At 56.7% G+C, this 19,842-nt stretch overlaps 1 protein-coding gene across 1 annotated transcript in view; it reads left to right on the top strand.

The window, feature by feature from the left end:
- Positions 1-19,842, top strand: part of LOC102173909 — an 88,102-nt gene that overhangs the window by 52,986 nt on the left and 15,274 nt on the right. Inside the window, exons 20-33 of the mRNA XM_018039861.1 lie at positions 250-390; positions 1,869-1,982; positions 2,089-2,217; positions 2,854-3,015; positions 4,687-4,851; positions 8,607-8,775; positions 9,203-9,387; positions 9,522-9,707; positions 9,866-10,070; positions 11,681-11,865; positions 11,947-12,044; positions 14,089-14,273; positions 18,552-18,757; positions 18,868-19,045. Of these exons, the coding sequence (XP_017895350.1) occupies positions 250-390; positions 1,869-1,982; positions 2,089-2,217; positions 2,854-3,015; positions 4,687-4,851; positions 8,607-8,775; positions 9,203-9,387; positions 9,522-9,707; positions 9,866-10,070; positions 11,681-11,865; positions 11,947-12,044; positions 14,089-14,273; positions 18,552-18,757; positions 18,868-19,045 (2,308 nt within the window). The remainder of the gene's footprint in view (positions 1-249; positions 391-1,868; positions 1,983-2,088; positions 2,218-2,853; positions 3,016-4,686; positions 4,852-8,606; positions 8,776-9,202; positions 9,388-9,521; positions 9,708-9,865; positions 10,071-11,680; positions 11,866-11,946; positions 12,045-14,088; positions 14,274-18,551; positions 18,758-18,867; positions 19,046-19,842) is intronic.

The raw sequence follows: 19,842 nt of genomic DNA, 5'->3' as shown, positions 1-19,842 counted from the left end.
CTGGGATTCAGATCCATGAAATGCCTCTAACCCCCAGTCCGCTCTCCGTCATATGCTTGTCCCTATCTGCTGCTCTCCAAGCCTCAACTTACTCCTCTGAAAAATGGGCTGAAGCTCCCAGAGGACCTCCCCTAGTGGTGGGACAGCAGCCCTCACTCCCTTGACCGTGATGAAGGAGGTGACCTGCGCTGGGAGGTTGGGGAGGGCCTCTCTGGGGGAGGCCTCTCGCTCAGCCTGTCCCCTCCCCAGGTGGCGCTGTCCTCCTCTCTGCGGCGGGAGAAGGGCAAGCTGGCCGCCCGCCTGGCCCTGGTTCACCCCTTCAGCCTCTCCTGGTGGCGGGCCGAGGCCAGTGGCCTTGCTGAGAGCAGAGGCGGCAGGCAGAGCCGGCAGGTGAGCAGGGAGCAGCCGCGGGGCCCTGGGTAGACGGCTCTTGGGGGTGGGTGAGCCGCATGGCTAAGGCCACGGGTGGGACATCTGGGACCACGTTTGGGGGAGGAGGATCTTGTTTGTTCATCAGAGACAAGGACGCCTCTGGGATCACAGTGTCCTGAAGCTTGGAACCCCAGGGGGCCCTTCATGCACTCATTCCTTCACTGGGACTGCGTTAAGCACCTAATGTGTTCCAGGACATGTTGAGGTGCAGGCGTAGTCCCTGCATGGATAAAGCTCACATATTAGTGGGAGGAGCAGTTCACGAGCATGTCTGGTTCATCACTGATGCGCTGGTTTGTTTAGCTGGTCACTGCAGGGGTTCACACAGGGCAGCTTGGACTCTGCATCTGACTGGGAGGCTTTGGGCAATCTTCAGCACCTCTCTAAGCCTCAGGGTTTTTTTTTTTTTTTTTCCTATGAAATGGGAGACGGTAGGCCAGTGTGTGCCAGGCAAAAAGACCAAAACTCAAGAGAATGAGTGAATAAAAAATTAAGAGTTGTGATAAGCTCTATAAAGAAAGTAAGGAGGGTACTAAGAGAGAGAGTCACTGGAGTCCGGTAGGGAGGGGACTTTAGATGGGGTGGTCAGAGAGGGCTTCATGGAGGAGGTGGCTTGTCAGCTGAGGACCCGTGGATGAAGGGGAGCCCGGACGAGCTGGAGGAGCAGCAAGTGCAAAGGCCCTGAGGTGGGAACAGGCTGGGAGCTTCAGGAGGAGCCAGAGGCAGTTAAGACCAGCACGGAGGAAATGATGGGGTGGGGGCTGGTGAGGGGGGAGAGCTGAGGTCAGGTGAGGGGGCAGACCCGCTGTCTTAGCTCGGGGCTGCCATAGCAAAACATCACAGGTTGGGTGGCTTAAACCACAGCCTAGAGGCTAGAAGTCCAAGATCAAGGGGCCAGCATGGTCAGGTTCTGGTAAGAGCCCTCTTCTTGGTCTGAAGCCTTTTCTCTGTGTCCTCACATGTCAGGGAGTGAGCTCTGTGGGGTCCTTCTTACAGAGCATGGATCCCATCGTGACCCCCCCAACCCCACCCCATCTAACCCTAATCGCCTCCCAACACCTCCTGATGTTGTCACATTGCGGCTTAGGGCTTCGACCCACAGGCCCCAGTGAGGGGCTCAGATTTCCCTGTCCTGGGAAATGTGTTGAGAATGGGGATTTTTCCACCCAGTAAACACTTCAGGTCTGCAGTCTGAGCGTGGCTCTGCGCTCTTACAGGCATGAGCCAGAAGAGAAGTCTGTCTCAACTCCCGCTTGCCACCTCCATCCCCTAGAGGGTGGGCAAGGGGACCACCAGCTTCTCCACCTCCCCCCGCCCAGGCTCTGCACCTCTCCCTCCCTCTTCCCTCCCCACCCTGACACACAGATGGGGGGACCTCAGCCTCTCCTCCGCCCCACTTCTCCCGTCCTCCTGCCACTGGCCGCGTCTCCACGCAGGTGCAGCTTGCCTGGAACGGAGGGCAGCCGCTGGCCTTGCAGCTCACCTGGGCCGACAGGTCCTCGGCGCAGAGCGCCTCCTGGGATGGTTGCGTGGCTGCTTCCCCGGGGCAGGTACGCACTGCCTGCCCTTCCAACCCGGCACCAGGCTCCCCCAAACCCCGGGCCCTGTGCTGCCCCCCTGCGCCCCAGTCACATCCACCATCCTCTTCCCCGTCAGCTCCAGGACACCTGGGGCCTGGGCGCCCTCAGGGCCTGTGGGGCCTTAACGCAGACCCCAGCTGTGCTCAGCGAGTGGCTGGATCTGTCCTGGGATGGACGCCGGGTGCGGCAGAACCTGACGTACGAGGTGAGGCCTGGGGAGCTGGGTAGCCCCACTGGCTGCAGAAAGTGCCTGGCTCTGGGGCCATAGGGTCCTGGGTATAAGTGCTCATTGTGCTGGGGGGCCCCAGGCAATGCATTTCTCCATTGTGAACCTTGGTTTTCTCATCTGTGAAATGGGTACAAGTATCCTTCCCTGACTATAATGTCGTGAAAGCGCTGGGAGGTCAGGAAAGCAAGGTGCCCAGCATGAGGCAAGCACTCCCAGGGAGCAGACAGAGGAGTGGGTGAGCCCAGTGGGCTGCCGGAGAGGGGTAGGGGGAGGTGGGGAGCTCAGGTTCCCAGAGGTGTCAGGGTCAAGGTCTTGCCAGCGTCACCATCTGCCCAGGGCTCCTGATGGACTGAGTGCTGCTCTGCAGAGCCTGGGGCAGGGGCTGGGCCACGGAGAGATGAGGGCAGCTGGCCTGGAAGTGCCCTTGTCCCTTCCGGGTTTCCAAGGCCCACAGCCCCTCCGTCTCCCAACAGAGGTCCTGCCCGGAGTGTAAACGCCCTCTGTGGGGCTGCCCAGGGCTCTGATGGGGTTCCTGGCACCTCCTCTCCTCTCGTGAGGGTCTCCTTCTCTTCTGGGATGAGCCCCCATCCCAAGATGCCCTCTTCCTTCCAGAGGCGCCAGCCGTCCCTCCCAGACAGGATCCATGCAGAGACCGTGCTGGAGCATGTCCTCGGGGCCCCCTGCTCCACACAGAGTTTCCAGGGGGACGTGGAGATGGACCATGCCCACTGGCTGCGCCACTCCCTGCAGCTGGGGCTCTGCCACCTGCCCAGGGTGAGTCTGTCCCTGGGGAAGGGCCCAGGGACCCAGGGGTGAAGAGAGAGGAAGGTGCCCACCCAGGGCAGGGGTGTGAGTGAGGGAGCTGGGTCCCGTCATCACGGGTCTGCACAGGCCTGCAGGCAGCCCCGGGCAGGGCTCTCTCCTCTCTGAGCATCTGGTGCTTCATCTGAGGGATGGGAGACACGGTTGGTTCCAGCAGGTGAGGTGATGGGGAGATTTAAGGTGAGGCTCCGGGAAAGTGCTCGACACGTAAACCAAGCTGCTGTTTTCATTGTTATTAGAGGGAGGAGTTGGGACCCCTATCCCCCAACATTCCCCTGGGTTTGTTAGCTAGTTGATTGGTCTTTTCTGCCTTCCTCCACCCACCTTTTACCCATCTTTCCAGCCATCCAGGCAGCCAGCCAGCCATCCAGCCAGCCAGCCACTTACCCACCCTCCAATCCATCCTCCCGTTCATCCATCCACTCCTTCATCCTCCCAGTCCTCCAGCCTCCTCCCTTCCATCCGTCCTTCCCCTTTCCCATCCCCCACACCCTCTCATCTCTCTAACAGTCCCAGGGGTCACAAACTTTTCCTCCAAAGGGCCAGGTAGTGAATATTTTACTTACTTAAACAATTTACTTTTGTTTGTGTTGGGGCTTTGGTCTTTGTTTGTGTCGCTGCGTGAGGGCTTCCTCTTGTTGCAGCGAGCGGGGGCCGCTCTCGGTGCGGTGCTCGGGCTTCTCCCTGCGGTGGCTTCTGTTGCAGAGCGTTGGGCTGTAGGCACCAGGGCTTCAGCAGTTGCGGGGCCCAGGTTTAGTTTCTCTGTGGCAACTGAGATCTTCCCGGACCAGGGACTGAACCCGTGTCCCCTGCGTTGGCAGGCAGATTCGTAACCACTGGGCCACCAGGGAAGTCACAGTAAACATTTCAGGTCTTGCAGACCATATGGGCTCTGTTGCAGCCACTCAAGTCTGCCATTCTGCCGAGAAGGCCACCGTGGAGGACGTGTAAATGAAGGGGTATGGCCAGTCCCAATAAAAACGTATTTACAAGAACAGGCGGTGAGCCAGATTTGGCCAATGAGCCGAAGTTGCCAGCCCCCGATCTGTCCATCCATTCAGAGAGCATTTGTGGGTCTTTCTTGTGCCAGGCTCTGTTCTAGGTGCAGGGACAAGGACGGTGAAAGGGACGGACCAGGTGCCCGCCCTCCCGAAGCTGAGTCCCGTGGGTAGAAGATGAACAAGACAGGGGTAGTGAATGCTATGGAAGAACGAAGCAGGGAGAGGGGACGAATGCAGAATGTGGTGAGACCAGCCAGTGCAAAGGCCCTGTGGCCGGAGCATGCTGATGGGTGTTTGAGGAGCACAGGGTGGCTTTTACAGAGAGAGCAAGGAGGTGAGGTTAGGAAGATAATGCACGTCCACAGGACCTGCCAAGGAGACCGGCTTCTCCTCCAGGCACAATGGGAAGACAGAGGCTTTGAGCATGGGGACAGTGTCTGATCTGCATGTTTTTTTTAAGGTGAAATGGAGGAGGGGCTCTAGGGTGGGGCAGGAGTGGAGGCTGGGACAGGCTATTGTGACTGTCCTGGCGTGAGGGGCTGCCGCCTGGACCAGGGCCTAGCAAGAGGAAGCTGTGCTCCTGTGCCTCCCTGACCGCCAACATCCCCCTTTCTTGTTCCAGGCCCTCTTGGTCTCTGGGGAGCACACCCTGGGCAGTGGTGAGCTCCTGCTACATTCCAGATGCCAGCTAGGCCTCGCCCCAGACCCAGATCACGGCCTGCACCTCAGCCTGATGCTCCGCAACCACAGCAGGCCCCGGACGCATGACTACTCCGGGGAACTGGAGGTAAGGTGGCTGCGCGCCCCAGAGGAAGATACCCTGATGGCCATCTTTCCCTGTCTGGCCAGTGGACCACCACTGACTGGGCAGCCCTGACATCTAGTGGCCAGTATTGGAACTGCAGACAGGCACTCGGAGGGGGCCTGAGCTTACTCGTAGTGGGACCCCCTGAACCTGCCCACCCCCAACCCTCTGCCACCAAGACAAAACAGCTCCTCTGCTGCCCCAACACCAGCCCTTCCCATAACCAAGAGGCAATGGCTGGACTGCCTGGGTTTGAACCGCAGCCCGACCTCTTCCTAGCTAGCAATTTACCTCTGCTCTTTGTGCCTGTTTCCTCACCTGTAAAGTGGGGGGTAATCACTGCACCTGTCCTACCTCCCATGGGATTAATATTGTAGGGATTAAATATGTTACCATGTGTATATTTCTTAGAACAGAGCCGGGTGCAAAGCCAGCACTAAGAATTAGCTTCTTTTATTGTATAAGTCTGTTCACTCACTCAGTCATGTCTGACTCTTTGTGACCTCATGGACTGTAGCTCACCAGGCTCCTCTGTCCATGGAATTTTCCAGACAAGAATACTGGAGTGGTTGCCATTTCCTACTCCAGGGGATCTTCCTGACCCAGGGATTAAACCTGCATCTGTTGCATCAGCAGGTGGATTCTTTACCACTGCACCACCTGGGAAACCCCAGCTGCTATTATTATTGGCTATTATTGGCCCAGTCTTTTCTAATCTCTCCCTTTCCTGGCAGCCCAGGGAGGTAAAAAGGGTTCAATACCTGCTCTGCCCTCATCTGGCCAAACGGTATTGGAAAGGGACCTCTCCGAGCCCCATTTCCTTACCTGTAAGTGGGGATCAGATATATTTCATAAGGTGGTCAGGGGGGTTCTGGGCACCCCTCATTTCCACCCACACAGCATGGGTATACAGTAGGTGCCCCATCAGTGCTGCCATATGCCTATCTCTGTGTCTCCCTGACCTTGACCTTGTGACTTTCCCTTTACTAGCCTCAGTATTCCCCTCTGTCAAATGGGGACAAATCCCACCTCCTCTGCAGAAGTGTTGGGAAAAAAAGAGACAGAGCTCGCACGGCACGCACACGCAAGAAGTGCTCATGCGCAGGGCATTTCCTGCCAGTGTCCAGAGCTGGACCAGGCGTTCTGTGTCTGGAGCTCACCCAGCCCCAGTTTCCGAGCCCAGGAGCTGTGATGGTTTCGAAAGCGTTTTCCTTCCTGAGGCTTGCCAAGGCTGGCTCTCACTTCTCCGTTGGCCAGCCAGGCCGCCAGCCGCCCCCACATGTGTAATCCCAGTGCCCCCAGGTTCACGTCTCCCGCAGTGGGTGGTCAGGGAGCGGCTGGTCCCTCTGCTTCCATCCCGAGCCCGTGGGTGGCTGTCTTTGACAGCTTCTCCCTTGCCCAGGCCCTCTCGCTCCATTTTGGGGTCTGTGGCATGGGGAGGGCTTTCCCAGCCTGGTTTGGTGTTCACACCAAATGGAGAAGAGGGACAAAATTCAGGGGGGCAGGCACTTATCCCAGCTGCTGGGGCCCCAGCCACTCAGTGACTCGGATGGAGCTCAGATGCAGGAGGCCTTCTACGAGGAACACCCCAGGTGTGGTCTGCAGATGCGTGACCTCCTTCCCCCCCGCCCCCGCCCCTCCCACCGCACCAGGCTCACTGCCCGAGCCTGTGAAATCTCCTAGGAATTCCTGGGCACCACTCCTCCCACCCACTCAGAAATCTGCTGGAAGGAGACTCAGGAAATGGCATGTTTTGCGAGCACCCTGAATTGGATTCCTATGGCTAACAAATTACCCACCAACTGAGTGCCTTAACACGGCAGAGATTTCTTCTTTCACAGTTCTGGAGGTTAGAAGGCTAAAATCAAGGTGTCAGCGGGGCCATGCTCCCTCTAGAAGCTCCAGGAAAGAATCCTTCCTTGTCTCTTCCAGCTGCTAGGGGCTGCCAGCAATCCAGGAGTTGCTTCATTATCCCAATCTCTGCCTCTGTCTGCACATGGCCTTCTCTTTTTTTAATGTTTATTTTTATTTATTTGGCTGTGCTGGGTCTTAGTTGCAGCATGTGGGATCTAGTTCCCTGACCAGCGATTGAACTCGGGACCCCTGGAGAAGGAAATGGCAATCCACTCCAGTATTTTTTTAAATATTTTATTCATTTGGCTGTACCGGGTCTTAGTTGTGGTATGAGGTCTAGTTCCCTGACCAGGAATTGAACCCGGGCCCCCTGCACTGAGAGCACAGAGTCTTAGCCACTGGACCACCAGGGAAGTCCCCACCTGGCCTTCTTGTAAGGACACCAGTCACTGGATTTAGGTGTCCTTATATGACTTCATTGCAGATGTATTTCATCTGCAAAGGACAGACATGCAAATAACCCCACATTCACAGGTACCAGGGGTAGAGCTCCATCAGATCTTTTTGAGGAACACAATTCAACCCATAACACACCTCCTGCACACATTCACACAAATACACACACACGTATTCTGATTCCTGATAAACTTTGAGAACCACTGTTCTACATCTGATCTTACAGATTTTGAAACTGGGGTAACACACTTAGTCTGGGCTGCCCCACTTGGGAGGTGCAGTATTTGGACCAGAATACAGAGGAGCTGAGTTTAGGCCTGAGGGGGCTTGCCTCCCCCACAACTGCATCTCAGTCAGCCTGCTGCCTCCCCTCCCCCGGGTCTCCCTCAGGGTTCCTTCCCTTTAGGCCGCTGAGGGTTTTCCTGACTCTGCCCCACCCTGGGTCGGGAAGATCCCCTGGAGAAGGAAAAGGCAGCCCACTCCAGTATTCTTGCCTGGGCAGTCCCGTGGATGGAGGAGCCTGGAGGGCTGCATACAGTCTGTGGGGTCGCGAGAGAGTCAGATGCGGCTGAGCACACACAGTCAGTACTGGTTTATTGGTCTGTCATGAGTTGTTCCAGCCAGTCGTTCCACTGGCCATCCATGGGGTTGCTAAGAGTGGGACGCAACTTGGTGATTGAACAGCCACCCGTCTTGTGTCCCCTCCCCTCTAGGCTGGTGGCTACAGGGGCTGGGACGAACTGCTCAGTGGCCCGGCCTTTATGCCAGGTGCCACCCATCATGTCTCCTTGACCTTGCAGAGACATTTGTAGTGGTTGTCCTGCAGACACAGAAAACCTCGCCAGGCGGGGGACACACCCAGGTGCTGGTGATGTTGAAATGCCAGGGCCCTGCCCCTCCCCCAGTCAGTTAGGTCAGAATCTCTAGGGTGAGGCCTGAGCATCAGGAATTCTTAAGCCATCTGGATGCCGTGTCCGTGCACAGTTAGGTCCCTGGATGTGGATTTTAATAAGCATTTATGCAGTCGATAGGGATTCTGAGCCCTGTGTGTTTCCCTGGTGGCTCAGACGATTAAGAATCTGCCTGCAATGTGGGAGACCCAGGTTCGATCCCCTGGAGAAGGGCATGGCAACCCACTCCACTATCCTTGGCTGGAGAATTCCATGGACAGAGGAGCCTGGCGGGGTACAGTCCATGGGGTCGCAAGAGTCAGACATGACTGAGCGAGTGCACATGAGCATGAGCTGAGGCCTGTGGCAGGGTCGTCGGGTGAGGGGACCCGGCGCTTGCTCCTGAAGGTATGGGGTGGGGTGGGCATCGCCTTTCCCCTGGAAGGTTCAACCTGTCTCCCCAGCCACCTCTCCCCAGGTCTGGGGCAGCAGAGGGCAGGGGCCAGGCCCCACTCAGGCCTCTGCCCCCTCCCCCAGCTCCGTGGCCCCAAAGCTCAGTGGCTTGGCCTGCTGGGCCGCGTCTCCACCTCGGCTTCTCGAAGCCTGCTCCATCTGGAGGGAAGCGTGGACGACGGGGATGAGAAAGTAAGGCTGTCAGTGTCTCGGGCCCTGAACTGCCTCCAGGCCTCAGTGGCCCATGAGGAAGGTGAGTGGAGGCTCTGGGTGTGGCTCGGTGGGGCTCAGCTTGGCCCAGGAGAAGTCAGAGATTGGGGTGCTGCGAGCTCAAAAGTCAAAGGCAACCCTGGTAGGGCTTCGTGGTTACCCCCACAGCCAGGAGGAGAGGAGCTCTCAGTGGCCACCTGGATTGACTGTGATGCCAGCAGAGGCTGGCGGAAGGTCTGGATCAGAGGTGGATGTGGGGATGGAGAAGAAACCAGGCTTTGGGGGTGGGGTGGGAGGTCCGAAGGTTGACATAGGCAGCTCAGTTTGAGGCCCTCAAGTCCCAGGGCCATTGAGCCTCTGCCTGTGGGCAGTGGGGAGCTATAGGAGGCTGTGGAGTGCTAGAGGAGTGGGCAGCTGGGAGGCGGATGGACGAGTCCTGGGCTCAGTGGCAGGTCCCTTCCTGGCCCCAGGGAGCCAAGAGGAGAGCGTGCTGCTGCGGGCTTGCGCCCACAGGCGGGCGGCAGAGGTGGAGGCCCTGCTCCAGGACCAAGGGCAGCCTGTCCAGCCGCTGGTTCGCTTGACCCTGGAGGCTGCCAACCAGAGCCTTCGCTTGGCCGCACGCGGCTGCCAGGGGACCCTGCTGGGCCACGTGGAGGTAAGATGGCTGGGGGTGGGGGAGGGGTGGCCCTTCCTACCACCCCCACCCAAGCCCCACCCTGAGGCCACAGGCCCAGGCTCCCCAAGTGGAGTCCAGTGGAGCCAAGGAAAGCGGAGGCAGACAGCCCGTAGCGTGGCATGCGGGTCTGCAGCCCTGCTGCTGGCATCGAGAGCTTTCTGCCCGCTGTATTCCCGGGGGGCCAGCCTGTCCCTCTGTGTCTGCAGTCCAGGCTGGCTGCTCTCGGGTCCCAGGCGCAAGCCGGGCTGGAGGAGAGGATCCACAGCTTGGACGCCTACGTGAGACGGTTCCAGCGCCTGGTGGGTAGAATGCACTTGGGGTGTCGCTAGAGAAGGGAGGGAGTGTGGGGCTGAGTGGGGCTGCCGCTCTGCTCTGTCTGGGGCCCCCTCTGAGGACACAAGGGGTGCAGGTGGCCCCAGACCCTCACGCTGATCCGGCCTCTGTTTTCCCTGCCCAGGTGCAGCCAGCGGGTGCCCTGGATGGCATGGCCGGCCCACTTCTGCAGCTGTGCCAGACGGGGCTGGGGGCCGTGCGGGACAGTGGCCGGGCGGTGGCCACGCTGTGGGGCCTGAGCCCCGCTGGGCGGGCACTCACCCTGCACGTGCTGCTCTCCCTGGAGAGGCTGCGGGCGGGGCTGGAGCAGCTGCGGAAGGAGCTAGAACGTGAGTGCAGGGGCGAAGGGGTGTGACCGTGCCCCGATTGATCCACACCTTACCCCAGGGCCCCTGACCCAGGCCCCTCACACTTGGCCCGGGGCACTGGTTCCAGTAGGAAGGCCACCGGATTTCCAGCGGGCCTGCACCCCAACTTCCTTTAGAGTCTTCTGCCTTATTTCTCATGGACCTACACTCTTCAGACTTGGGGAGCAGTGTGCATTTTTTAAAGAATGAGTCTACTGATTTATTGCTGTTTGGGGCTGTGCCGGGTCTTTGTTGCGGGGCAGGCTTTTCTCTAGTTGCAGCGAGCGGGGCAGGGGGGCTACTCTCTAGCTGTGGTGCACAGGCTTCTCGTGGCGGAGCGCGGGCTCTAGCTGAGGGGTCTTCAGTGGTTGCGGCACATGGACTCAGTAGTTACGGCTCCCGGGCTCAATAGTTGCGGTGCACGGGCTCCTCGGCATGTGGGATCTTCCCCGACTGAGGACCAAACCCGCCTCTCCTGCACTGCAGGCGAATTCTTAACCACTGAGCCGCTGGGGAAGCCAGCCGCGTCCGTTTTTGTAGGTCTCCGAGCTCACATCCCTCGTGCTCACCGCCTTATTTCTTCTGGGACCTCTGCCCGAGTTTCTTCAGCCTCTGCCTGAATTCTTTAGGGCGTACAGCTTTATTTCTGCGAAGCCCACTGCTGTAGATTCCAGGGCCTGTTTCTGGTTCTGCAATAAGCACCAGGGAAGCCACGCCGGTTGTGACGGCTGCTGTCCCTAGCGCTTCCTGGCAACACTGGGACCCTCCAGCCTCTCCCAGGGTCCGGGAGCACCAGGGCTGACAGCTGGCCCAGTGGGGGACCCCAGGACCCTGCCCAGCACCAGGGTGGCCATCCTGAGACTGGCCGGTGCTTGGGCCAGACTGGCCGTTCAGCGTCCTCTCACCCCTGCTTGTGTGTCTAGTCAGAATCCCAGGGCCACCCTGGCCTCGATGACTCACTAGGACTCGGCTCTCAGCTTGGAGTTGCACCTGCAGCTGTAGGGCCAAGAAGCAGAGCCAGGCCGCAGAGGGACAGGTGTAGAGGAGGCTCCAGGGAGATCCCCCCCGACATGAGCTCCCAGACTCGTCCCCCAGCGGAGGCGCACAGATTGCCCTCAGCACCCCCAGCTTCAGATTGTGACAACACGTGTCAGACATAACTGCCCAAGGGAGCTCACTAGAGGCTCCGCACCCAGGCTTCTCATTGCGGGGTGGTCAGGTGGGAGCCCCTGCCTGGCACAGACCGATGTCCCAGACTCACAGAAGGAAAGGGGGTGTTCAGCGTGTTGTCTGTGCACCCCAGGCCCAGGAAGGCCCTCTCACTAGGTCTGGGAATGGTAGGACTCCCCCAGAATCCAGCCAGGGGCTGCCTGTGAACGGGCCTTGCAGACGGGCAGTCTGGGCCTGCTGGGTGGACGTCCACAGTCTCTAGTGCCGCCACCTCATTCTAGGTTGCAGGCTCTCTTCCTGGGGGCCCGGGTCGTCTGGGAGAGGCGGGCTGGTTTCCCTGCATGGGCCTGGGAGGCAGCCAGCAGCGTTGCACCTGCCGCCAGGCCCGGGAGGCCTCAGGGGGGTGGTGGCTGCCTTTGCAGGGCCCCTGGCCACGCTGAAGGACGCCTACCTGGAGGTGACGGTGCAGCCCCTGGATGGTGTATGGCGAGAGCGGGCAGAGGAGGCCCTGCGGCAGCTGCAGGCCTGGGTGTCCGGGACGCCGGGCACCTGGGGGTCTGGGCCCCTCGGGGCAGTGCTGGAGGCCACAGGGGGCGCCCTGGAGCTGGTGAGGCAGGGCACAGGGGCGGGAGGCGGCCTCTCAGGCGGGGATGGCCCTGACTGCTCTTGTGGCCCCCACCCCATCCAGGCCGCCCACCGGATGCTGTCTTGGGCCGACGCCACGCTCTCACGGGCACTGAGGCGGCTCTGCAGACCCCTGTTGGACCTGTACAGCTTCTCGGCCAGGTGACTCCTCCCCTCCGAGGCCCTGCCCCATGCCAGGCACACCTTCTACCTCATCCGCTCCCCTTCCAGAGGCATTTTCATCCCCATTTTACAGATCAGAAAACTGAGGTCTGGTCTTCATTCTGCAGATATTTTACAAGCACTCTCTCTGAGCAGGTGGGGTTTTAGACGTTGCAGATGCAGTGGTGAGTGGGACAGGTTCTGGCCCTCCCTCTGGCTGCCTGGGGAGACAGTGACCAGGTTATCTGCCCCTCGGGGGCGGCAAGCCTTCCTGTAAATGGCCTGAGAAGTGATGTGTACAGGTTTTGTAGCTAGCTGGCCCCTCATGTAGCCTTGGTCTTTTGTTTCTGTTAAGAATTCTTTGAATATGTCAAAGCCATTCTTAGCTTGTAGGCTGTCCAAAAACAGGACACAGGCTGGATGTGGCTACAGACCGTAGTCTACCCACCTTTGAGGTAGTGTGTGTGCCAAGTCGCCTTAGTCAGGTACGACTCTGTGACCCCATGGACTGTGACCCGCCAGGCTCCCCAGTCCATGGAATTTTCCAGACAAGAATACTGGAGTGGGTCGCCATTCCCTTCTCCAGGGGATCTTCCTGACCCAGGGATCAAACCCATGTCTCTTACGTCTCCTGCATTGGCAGGCAGGTTCTTTACCATTCGTGCCACCTGAGAAACCCCTGAGTTAGTACGTTATCTAAATGCCACAGGGAAAAAAAAGGACATGGGGGCGTTTTTTAAACATTAATCTTTAAATGAATTGATTAGTATGGCCATATGGCGCAGCATGCAGGATCTGAGCTCCCGAACCCGTGACTGAACCCACGCCCCTGCAGTGGAAGTGCAGAGTCTTAACCGCTGGACTGCAAGGGAAGACGCCGATGGGGGCATTTTAAAGAGTGAGGCCATGGTTGGCTTCAGTGAGAAGGCAGCATTTGAGCCTTGAAGGGCGAGGAAGTGAGCTGGGTGGAGTCATGGGAAGAGAGTTCCAGGAGGAGGGCAAAGCCTGTGCAAAGGCCTGGGGGAGCAAATGCACCTGCTGCTGGAGGAGTAGGAAGGAAGCCAGGGGGAGCTGGAGTGGAGGGGAGCAGTTAGGGAGATAACGGGCCTCTGGAATGCACAGGAGGTTTTGAGCTGAGGACATGCTCTGCCTTTCATTTAATAAGATCCCTCTGGCCCCCATGTAGAGAATAAAGACTGGGGGCAGGAAGCGGGGGACAGAAGTGGGGAGCCCAGTTTAGAATGATCCAGGCAAGATGGGAGGGTGGCTGCACCGGGCAGTGGCAGCCATGGAGGAGTGTGAGGCAGTCAGACTCTGAACAAGCCTGTAGGACTGGCCGACAGATTGGATGTAGGTGGTGAAAGAGAAGAGGCAGGGATGACTCCAAGGGTTTTGGCTTTGATGTTGAAAGGGTGGAGGGTTCATCTGTGGAGTAAGGGAGGTGACTAGGGTACAGGGATCAGCTTAGAGCATTTTTAGTTGCCTATGGCTGCTGTAGCAAGTTACCACAAGTTCAGTGGCTTAATGCAACACAGATGCATTATCGTGTGGTTCCAGGGGTCAGAATTTCAAAATGAATTTCAGGTTCTTTCCTTCCCTTTTCCAGCTTCTACTGGCCACCTTTCCTTGGCTCGTGGCCCCTCCTCCATCTTTAAAGCCAGCAGTGTAGCAGCCTCTCCCCTCTGACCTTTGTCCTTATATCTTTCCTCTGATCCTCCTGCCTCTTACAAGGTCCACTGTGATTCCAGTGAGCACATGTTTAACCCGTCTCAGAATCTTTAGTGTGGTCACACCTACATAGTCCCTTTGGCCACCTAAGATGATGTAGCCTTTCAGAGGCTTGGGCGTCTTTGGGGCTGTTGTTCGGCCTGCTGTGCTGGAAGTGGGTGGCGTGGGGCTCCTTTCTGGCCTGTTGAGTTTGAGTTGCCCTCCGGACACCCCACTGAAGCAAGCTGTCTTTCTGAGGCCTGGGCCATCAGGCACTTTGGGAAGGGTCAGGAGGCCTTCATGCTGGGGTCTCCCAGCTCCTCTGTGCTCCCTCCAGGGACCGCTCAGTGGTGGTAACGCTGCCGATGCTGCCGGCAGGGGACGAGCCCCTGGATGTGGCCCACGTGACCAGCCACCTGGTGGAAGAGCTGCTGCTGCGGCCACTCCGAGCACTGTACGGGACCAGCGTGCTGGCCGAGTACCACCGGCTCAAACATGGCCTGCTGGGGGCCCCCTCTGGATGTAAGTCCTGCGCTCCTCCTCTCTGGGAGCCCCTCTGCCCTTTGGGATGCAGCGGCCTGACCTGGCAGGGACAGATGGACAGTGGGACCATCCCCTGCTACTACAGGGACACCCTAGCATCACGGTGCTGGGCCCATCTGCTCCCAGGCTGAGTGCCGAGGCTACTGGGCTTCCCAGGGTCACACAGGACTAAGGCTGGGCTTCAGATCCAAGGCATTTGTCCAGAAAGTCACAGCCTGAGCCTGAAGCCCAGCACGGAAGCATGGCGAGTGACTGAGGAACAGGCCAGCTCCCTCTGGGGGGGACTATGCAGGAAAAGCATAAAACAGACCTCCAATTGCAGCCAGAAGGCCACTAATCGAGTCCAGACTGTCAGTCAAGACTTCGAGCCAGAGGCAGGGCCAGGAGCAGTCACAGCTCTGGGGGCTGGGACCGCCTGGGAGTTTGCATTCTCTCCTCCGAGTGTGTGCTGGCGACCCATCCCACCTCTCTGCCACCCGGAGGGGGAACGTGGCTCACTTGGGAGGTAACGGGTGTATGCCTTTGGCACCCGGGAGGGTCTCAAGTCGGTGGGCAGGGCTTGGCAAGGAGTGGTGGGTAGCCTGGGGGGTCTTGTGATCACACAGGTGAGGATAGGTGGGAATGCGGGCAGGTGGGAGCCACCGGAGTCAGGGGTACTTGTCTGGCAGGCAGTGGGGCAACCGGAAACAGCGTGGTCCCCAGGTTCCACATGTGTGACCTGGGGTCGGCTTATGACCTTTGGCTCTGACACCTGACAGAGGGACCCTCCTTGTGAGGCTACCATGGGCTGGCCTGGGTGTATGTTCAACAGACGGGGCTTCTCTTATCTGCTCCCTACCCAAGCCTCTGCTCCTCTGCTGGCCGGGTAGGTCAGAACCGCCCTGTCTCAAGCCCCTTTCCGCTCACTGTGAAGTAGGCAGGGCCTGGCCCAAGTGGCACCTCCCTCCTGTGGGACGGAGCCTTTGTACTTTTTCTTAAAATAGTGAATGTGTCTCTTCTCTGTAGCTTCAGTGAGGTTACAGTCCACCTGCTACCCAGGTCTTTTTTGAACTGTGGGTACAATTCAACAAATTCTGACCTTCTGTCAACGGTGACAAGAAATGAGAGACAGATGGAAAAATGCTATTTGCATTCATCTTTATAAATAAAATGACATGGTCAGTTCAGTTTGGAGGCAAAGGTGTGGTTCAGTTCAGTTTAGTTGCTCAGTCGTGTCCAACTCTTTGCGACCCCATGAACTGTAGCACTCCAGGCCTCCCTGTCCATCACCAACTCCCGGAGTTCACCCAAACCCATGTCCACTGAGTTGGTGATGCCATCCAACAATCTCATCCTCTGTCGTCCCCTTTTCCTCCTGTCTTCAGTCTTTCCCAGCATCCGGGTCTTTTCAAATGAGTCAGTTCTTCGCAGCAGGTGGCCAAAGTATTGCAGTGTCAGCTTCAACATCAGTCCTTCCAATGAACACCCAGGACTGATCTCCTTTAGGATGGACTGTTTGGATCTCCTTGCAGTCCAAGGGACTCTCAAGAGTCTTCTCCAACACCACACTTCAAAAACATCAATTCTTCGGCACTCAGCTTTCTTTATAGTCCAACTCTCACATCCATACATGACCACTGGAAAAACCATAGCCTTGACTAGACGGACCTTTGTTGGCAAAGTAATGTCTCTGCTTTTTAATATGCTAGGACTGAAGCGACTTAGCAGCAGCAGCAGCAGCTAGGCTGGTCAAAACTTTCCTTCCAAGGAGTAAGCGTCTTTTAATTTCATGGCTGCAGTCACCATCTGCAGTGATTTTGGAGCCCAGAAAAATAAAGTCAGCCACTTTCCCCATCTATTTGCCATGAAGTGATGGGACCGGATGCCATGATCTTCGTTTTCTGAATGTTGAGCTTTAAGCCAACTTTGTCACTCTCCTCTTTCACTTTCATCAAGAGGGTCTTTAGTTCTTCTTCACTTTCTGCCATAAGGGTGGTGTCATCTGCACATCTGAGGTTATTGATATTTCTCCCAGCAAGGAACCTGGTGTAAATCCTTTTGTTGTTTTCTGAAGTATGGATGTTACTGATTTACAATATTGTGTTAATTTCTGCTGTACAGCAAAGTGACTCAGTTATACATATGCTTTTTAAAAATATTCCTTTTCATTTATGGTTATTGATATGGAATATAGCTCCCTACGCTGTCCATACACGCATTGTTGATCTATCCTACATGGAATAGTTTGCGTCTGCTGATCCCAACCCCAGTCCTTCCCCACCCCTCCCCTTCCCGCTTGGCCACAGTGAGTCTGTTCTGCGGATAGGCTCATTTGCGTCATGTTTTGGATTCCTCATGCTAGTGACATATGGCATTTGTCTCTGACTGTTTACAGTTGAGTAACAATGTTGTGTTTGTTTTAGGTGGACAGCAAAGTGATTCAGTTACACATGTGCACACATCTTGTTGTTTAGTCTTAAAGTCATGTCCAACTCTTTTGCAATCCCATAGACTGCAGCCCGCCGGGCTGCTCTGTCCATGGGGTTTCCCAAGCAAGAATGCTGGAGTGGGTTGCCATTTCCTTTTCCAGGAGCTCCTCCTGACCCGGAGCTCAACCCTGCATCTCCTGCACTGCCAGGTGGATTCTTTATCGGGAAGCCCATACATATATCTTACTCGTTTTCAAATTCTTTTCCCATTTAGGTTGTTACATAATATTGAGCAGAGCTCCCCGTGCTATATAGCAGGTCCTTGTTGTAGGTCATCCGTTTTAAATATAGTGGTATGTATTGGGTTGGCCAAAAAGTTCACTCTGTAACATCTTACAGAAAAACCCAAAAGATCCTTTTGGCCAACCCAGTACATGTCAGTCCCAAACTCTCATAACTGTCCCTCCCCCTACCCGTCCCCTCCGGTGTCTGTAAGTTCATTGTCTAAGTCTGTGAATCTGCTGCTATTTTGTAAATAAGTTCATTTGTATCACTTTCTTTTTTTAAGATTCTACACATAAGATATGTCTGTCTTTCTCTGTCTGACTTCACTCAGTATGACCATCTCTGGGCCCATCCATGTTGCTGCACATGGCATGATTTCATTCTTTTTAATGGCTGCTAATCCACTGTATACACACACCCCATCTTCTTTATTTGTTCATCTGTTGATGGATGTTTGTTTCCATGTCTTGGCTCTTGTGAACGGTGCTGCTATGAACACAGGGCTGCATGTATCTTTTCGGATTAGAGTTCTGTCTGGATATATGCCCAGGAGTGGGATCGCTGGATCATGTAGTAATTCTATTTTTACTTTTCTGAGGAACCTCCATACTTGTTTTCCATAGTGGCTGCATCAACTTACATCCCCACCAACAGTGTAGGAGGGTTCCCTTTTCTCCATATCCTCTCCAGTATTTATGGTAATTTTTCATGATAGCCATTCCGACCTGTGTGAGATGGTGTTTCATTGTAGTTTTGACTTGCATTTCTTGAATTATTAATGATGTTGAGCATCTTTTCATGTGCCTGTTGGCTATTTCTTCTTTAGTGACATGTTTATTTAGGTCTTCTGCACATTTTTCTATTGGGTTTGGTTTTTTTTTTTATATATATATTGAGCTGTATGAACTGTTTTATATTTTAGAAATTAAGCCGTGGTCGGTCACATCGGTTTGCAAACATTTTCTCCCATTCTGTAGGTTCTTTTCATTTCATTCATGATTTCCTTGGCTGTGTAAAAGCTTGTAAGTTTGATCAGGTCCCATTTGTTTCTGCATATTTCTATCGCCTTAGGAGGCTGCAGGTCGTCCATTTAAAGTGTCCGATTCAGTGGCCGCTGTGCATCCATCAACAAGGTCAACTACAGAACCTTCCTCACCCCCAAAAGACACCCTGCATCCCTTAGCTGTCTGTCCCCATCCCCAGTCCACTTTCCGTCTGTGGATCTGCCTGTTACAAACTGTATGAACAGAATCATGTAACATGTGCCCAGGCTTCTCACTCGGAGTTTCCAAGGGTCCCCAGTGCTAAAATGTGCACCACCCCTTGGTTCCTTCTTGTTGCCGACTTTGCTGTAGACTGTTCACCTCAGGGCATCCCTAGAGCTCAAGTTGTCTAGAAGCTGGGGTTCCTGGAGACAGACCCCACTCCCCAGGTGGGCTGCCCCTGAGGACACCAGCCAAGGAGCAGGGACACCCTGGGCTGCCCTGTGGGCTCCAGGTCCCCCACCACCCCACAGCCAGCGCAGTGGGCCCCACTCACCCTGCCTCTGGCTTCTTCTCCCCAGACCACGCTGTGGTGGCCGGGGCCAGGTACGTGGTGACCTTTGACGGCCAGGTGTGGGGCATTGGGGACCACTGTGGCAGCCTGCTGCTGGCCCAGGACTTTGCTCACGACACGTTCTCGCTGATGCTAAACCAGGCGGGCTCGGGGCTCACATCGCTGACCGTGGGGCTGAATCACACCATCCTCGTCCTCTACCCCAGCCTGAAGGTGAGCCTGGCGAGCGGGGTAGGAAGGTCACCGGCCATCTTTCCTGCCTCCTGCCATGTCCACACATGTGTGCCCCGTGGAGCCTGTCCTAGCCCCTGTCTGGCCCACAGACCTACAGGCTGTACAGCAACTCCCTGCCTGGGGAGAGCTGTCTGGACAGGGACCTGCCTCCCGCCAAGACCAGGAGGGACGACCCCAGGATTGAACTGACCAGTGAGGACGGCGTCTCCATCACCTGTGACGTTCCCGCCAGCCTCTGCAGCCTGACTCTGAGCATCTGGCAGCACGGTGGGTCTGGGCCCCCGCTGGCAGCCTCTGAGTCAGTGCAGTCAGCTTCCGGGGCTGAGGCTGACCGATCTCAGCGGGCAGTTACTCCGTGTCCTTGGGAGGGTGAGGGTGGGAGGCCCAGGGATGCTCTTGGGCCTCTGCTGGTCCTGGAGGTTCACAACCTGAGCAGATATCAGAACAGCCCAGAACTGGAAGAGGTGCAAAGCTCATCTCTTCCAGCTTTGATCACGGTCAGTGCTGAGACAGCCCCTACCTCAGGGAGTGCGTGCACGCTAGGTCGCTTCAGTCGTGTCTGACTCTGCGACCCTATGGACTATAGCCTGCCAGGCTCCTCTGTCCATGAGATTCTCTAGGCAAGAGTATTGGAGTGGGTTGCCATGCCTTCCTCCAGGGGGGATCTTCCTGACCCAGGGATCGAACTGAGGGGTGTACAACTCTGGATGCAGCCGGCTGGTTGACAGCTGCCCTGTTTTAGGAGCTGCACGGCATGGTCAGCTCCTTCTCCTCTGATGCCCCCACTGTTGTCCCCTGGGACAGGTGACCCATGTCACTCTGCTCACCCCCATGCCCCCAGCCTCAAGCAATGGTGCCAGGTTTTGAGCCCAGGGCTCTGACCCTACGTTCTGCCCTCTCCCCTTGACCTGGTTGGGCCATCCCAGAAACACTGAAGAGCTTGCATCCCAGCCACTCGGGAGAGGGCCAGTGGACAGGGAAGGGCCCGGGAGGGGAACAGACGCTTCCCTCACCATCCTTATTCTCCTCTCCCTCTGGAGAGAAGGTTCAGAGCCAGGGCTGGT

The sequence above is a fragment of the Capra hircus genome, chromosome 25, assembly GCF_001704415.2.
Source record: "Capra hircus breed San Clemente chromosome 25, ASM170441v1, whole genome shotgun sequence".
Taxonomy (NCBI): domain Eukaryota; kingdom Metazoa; phylum Chordata; class Mammalia; order Artiodactyla; family Bovidae; genus Capra; species Capra hircus.
Note: the sequence above shows the minus strand (reverse complement) of the source record. Positions and strands in the feature narration are given on the sequence as shown.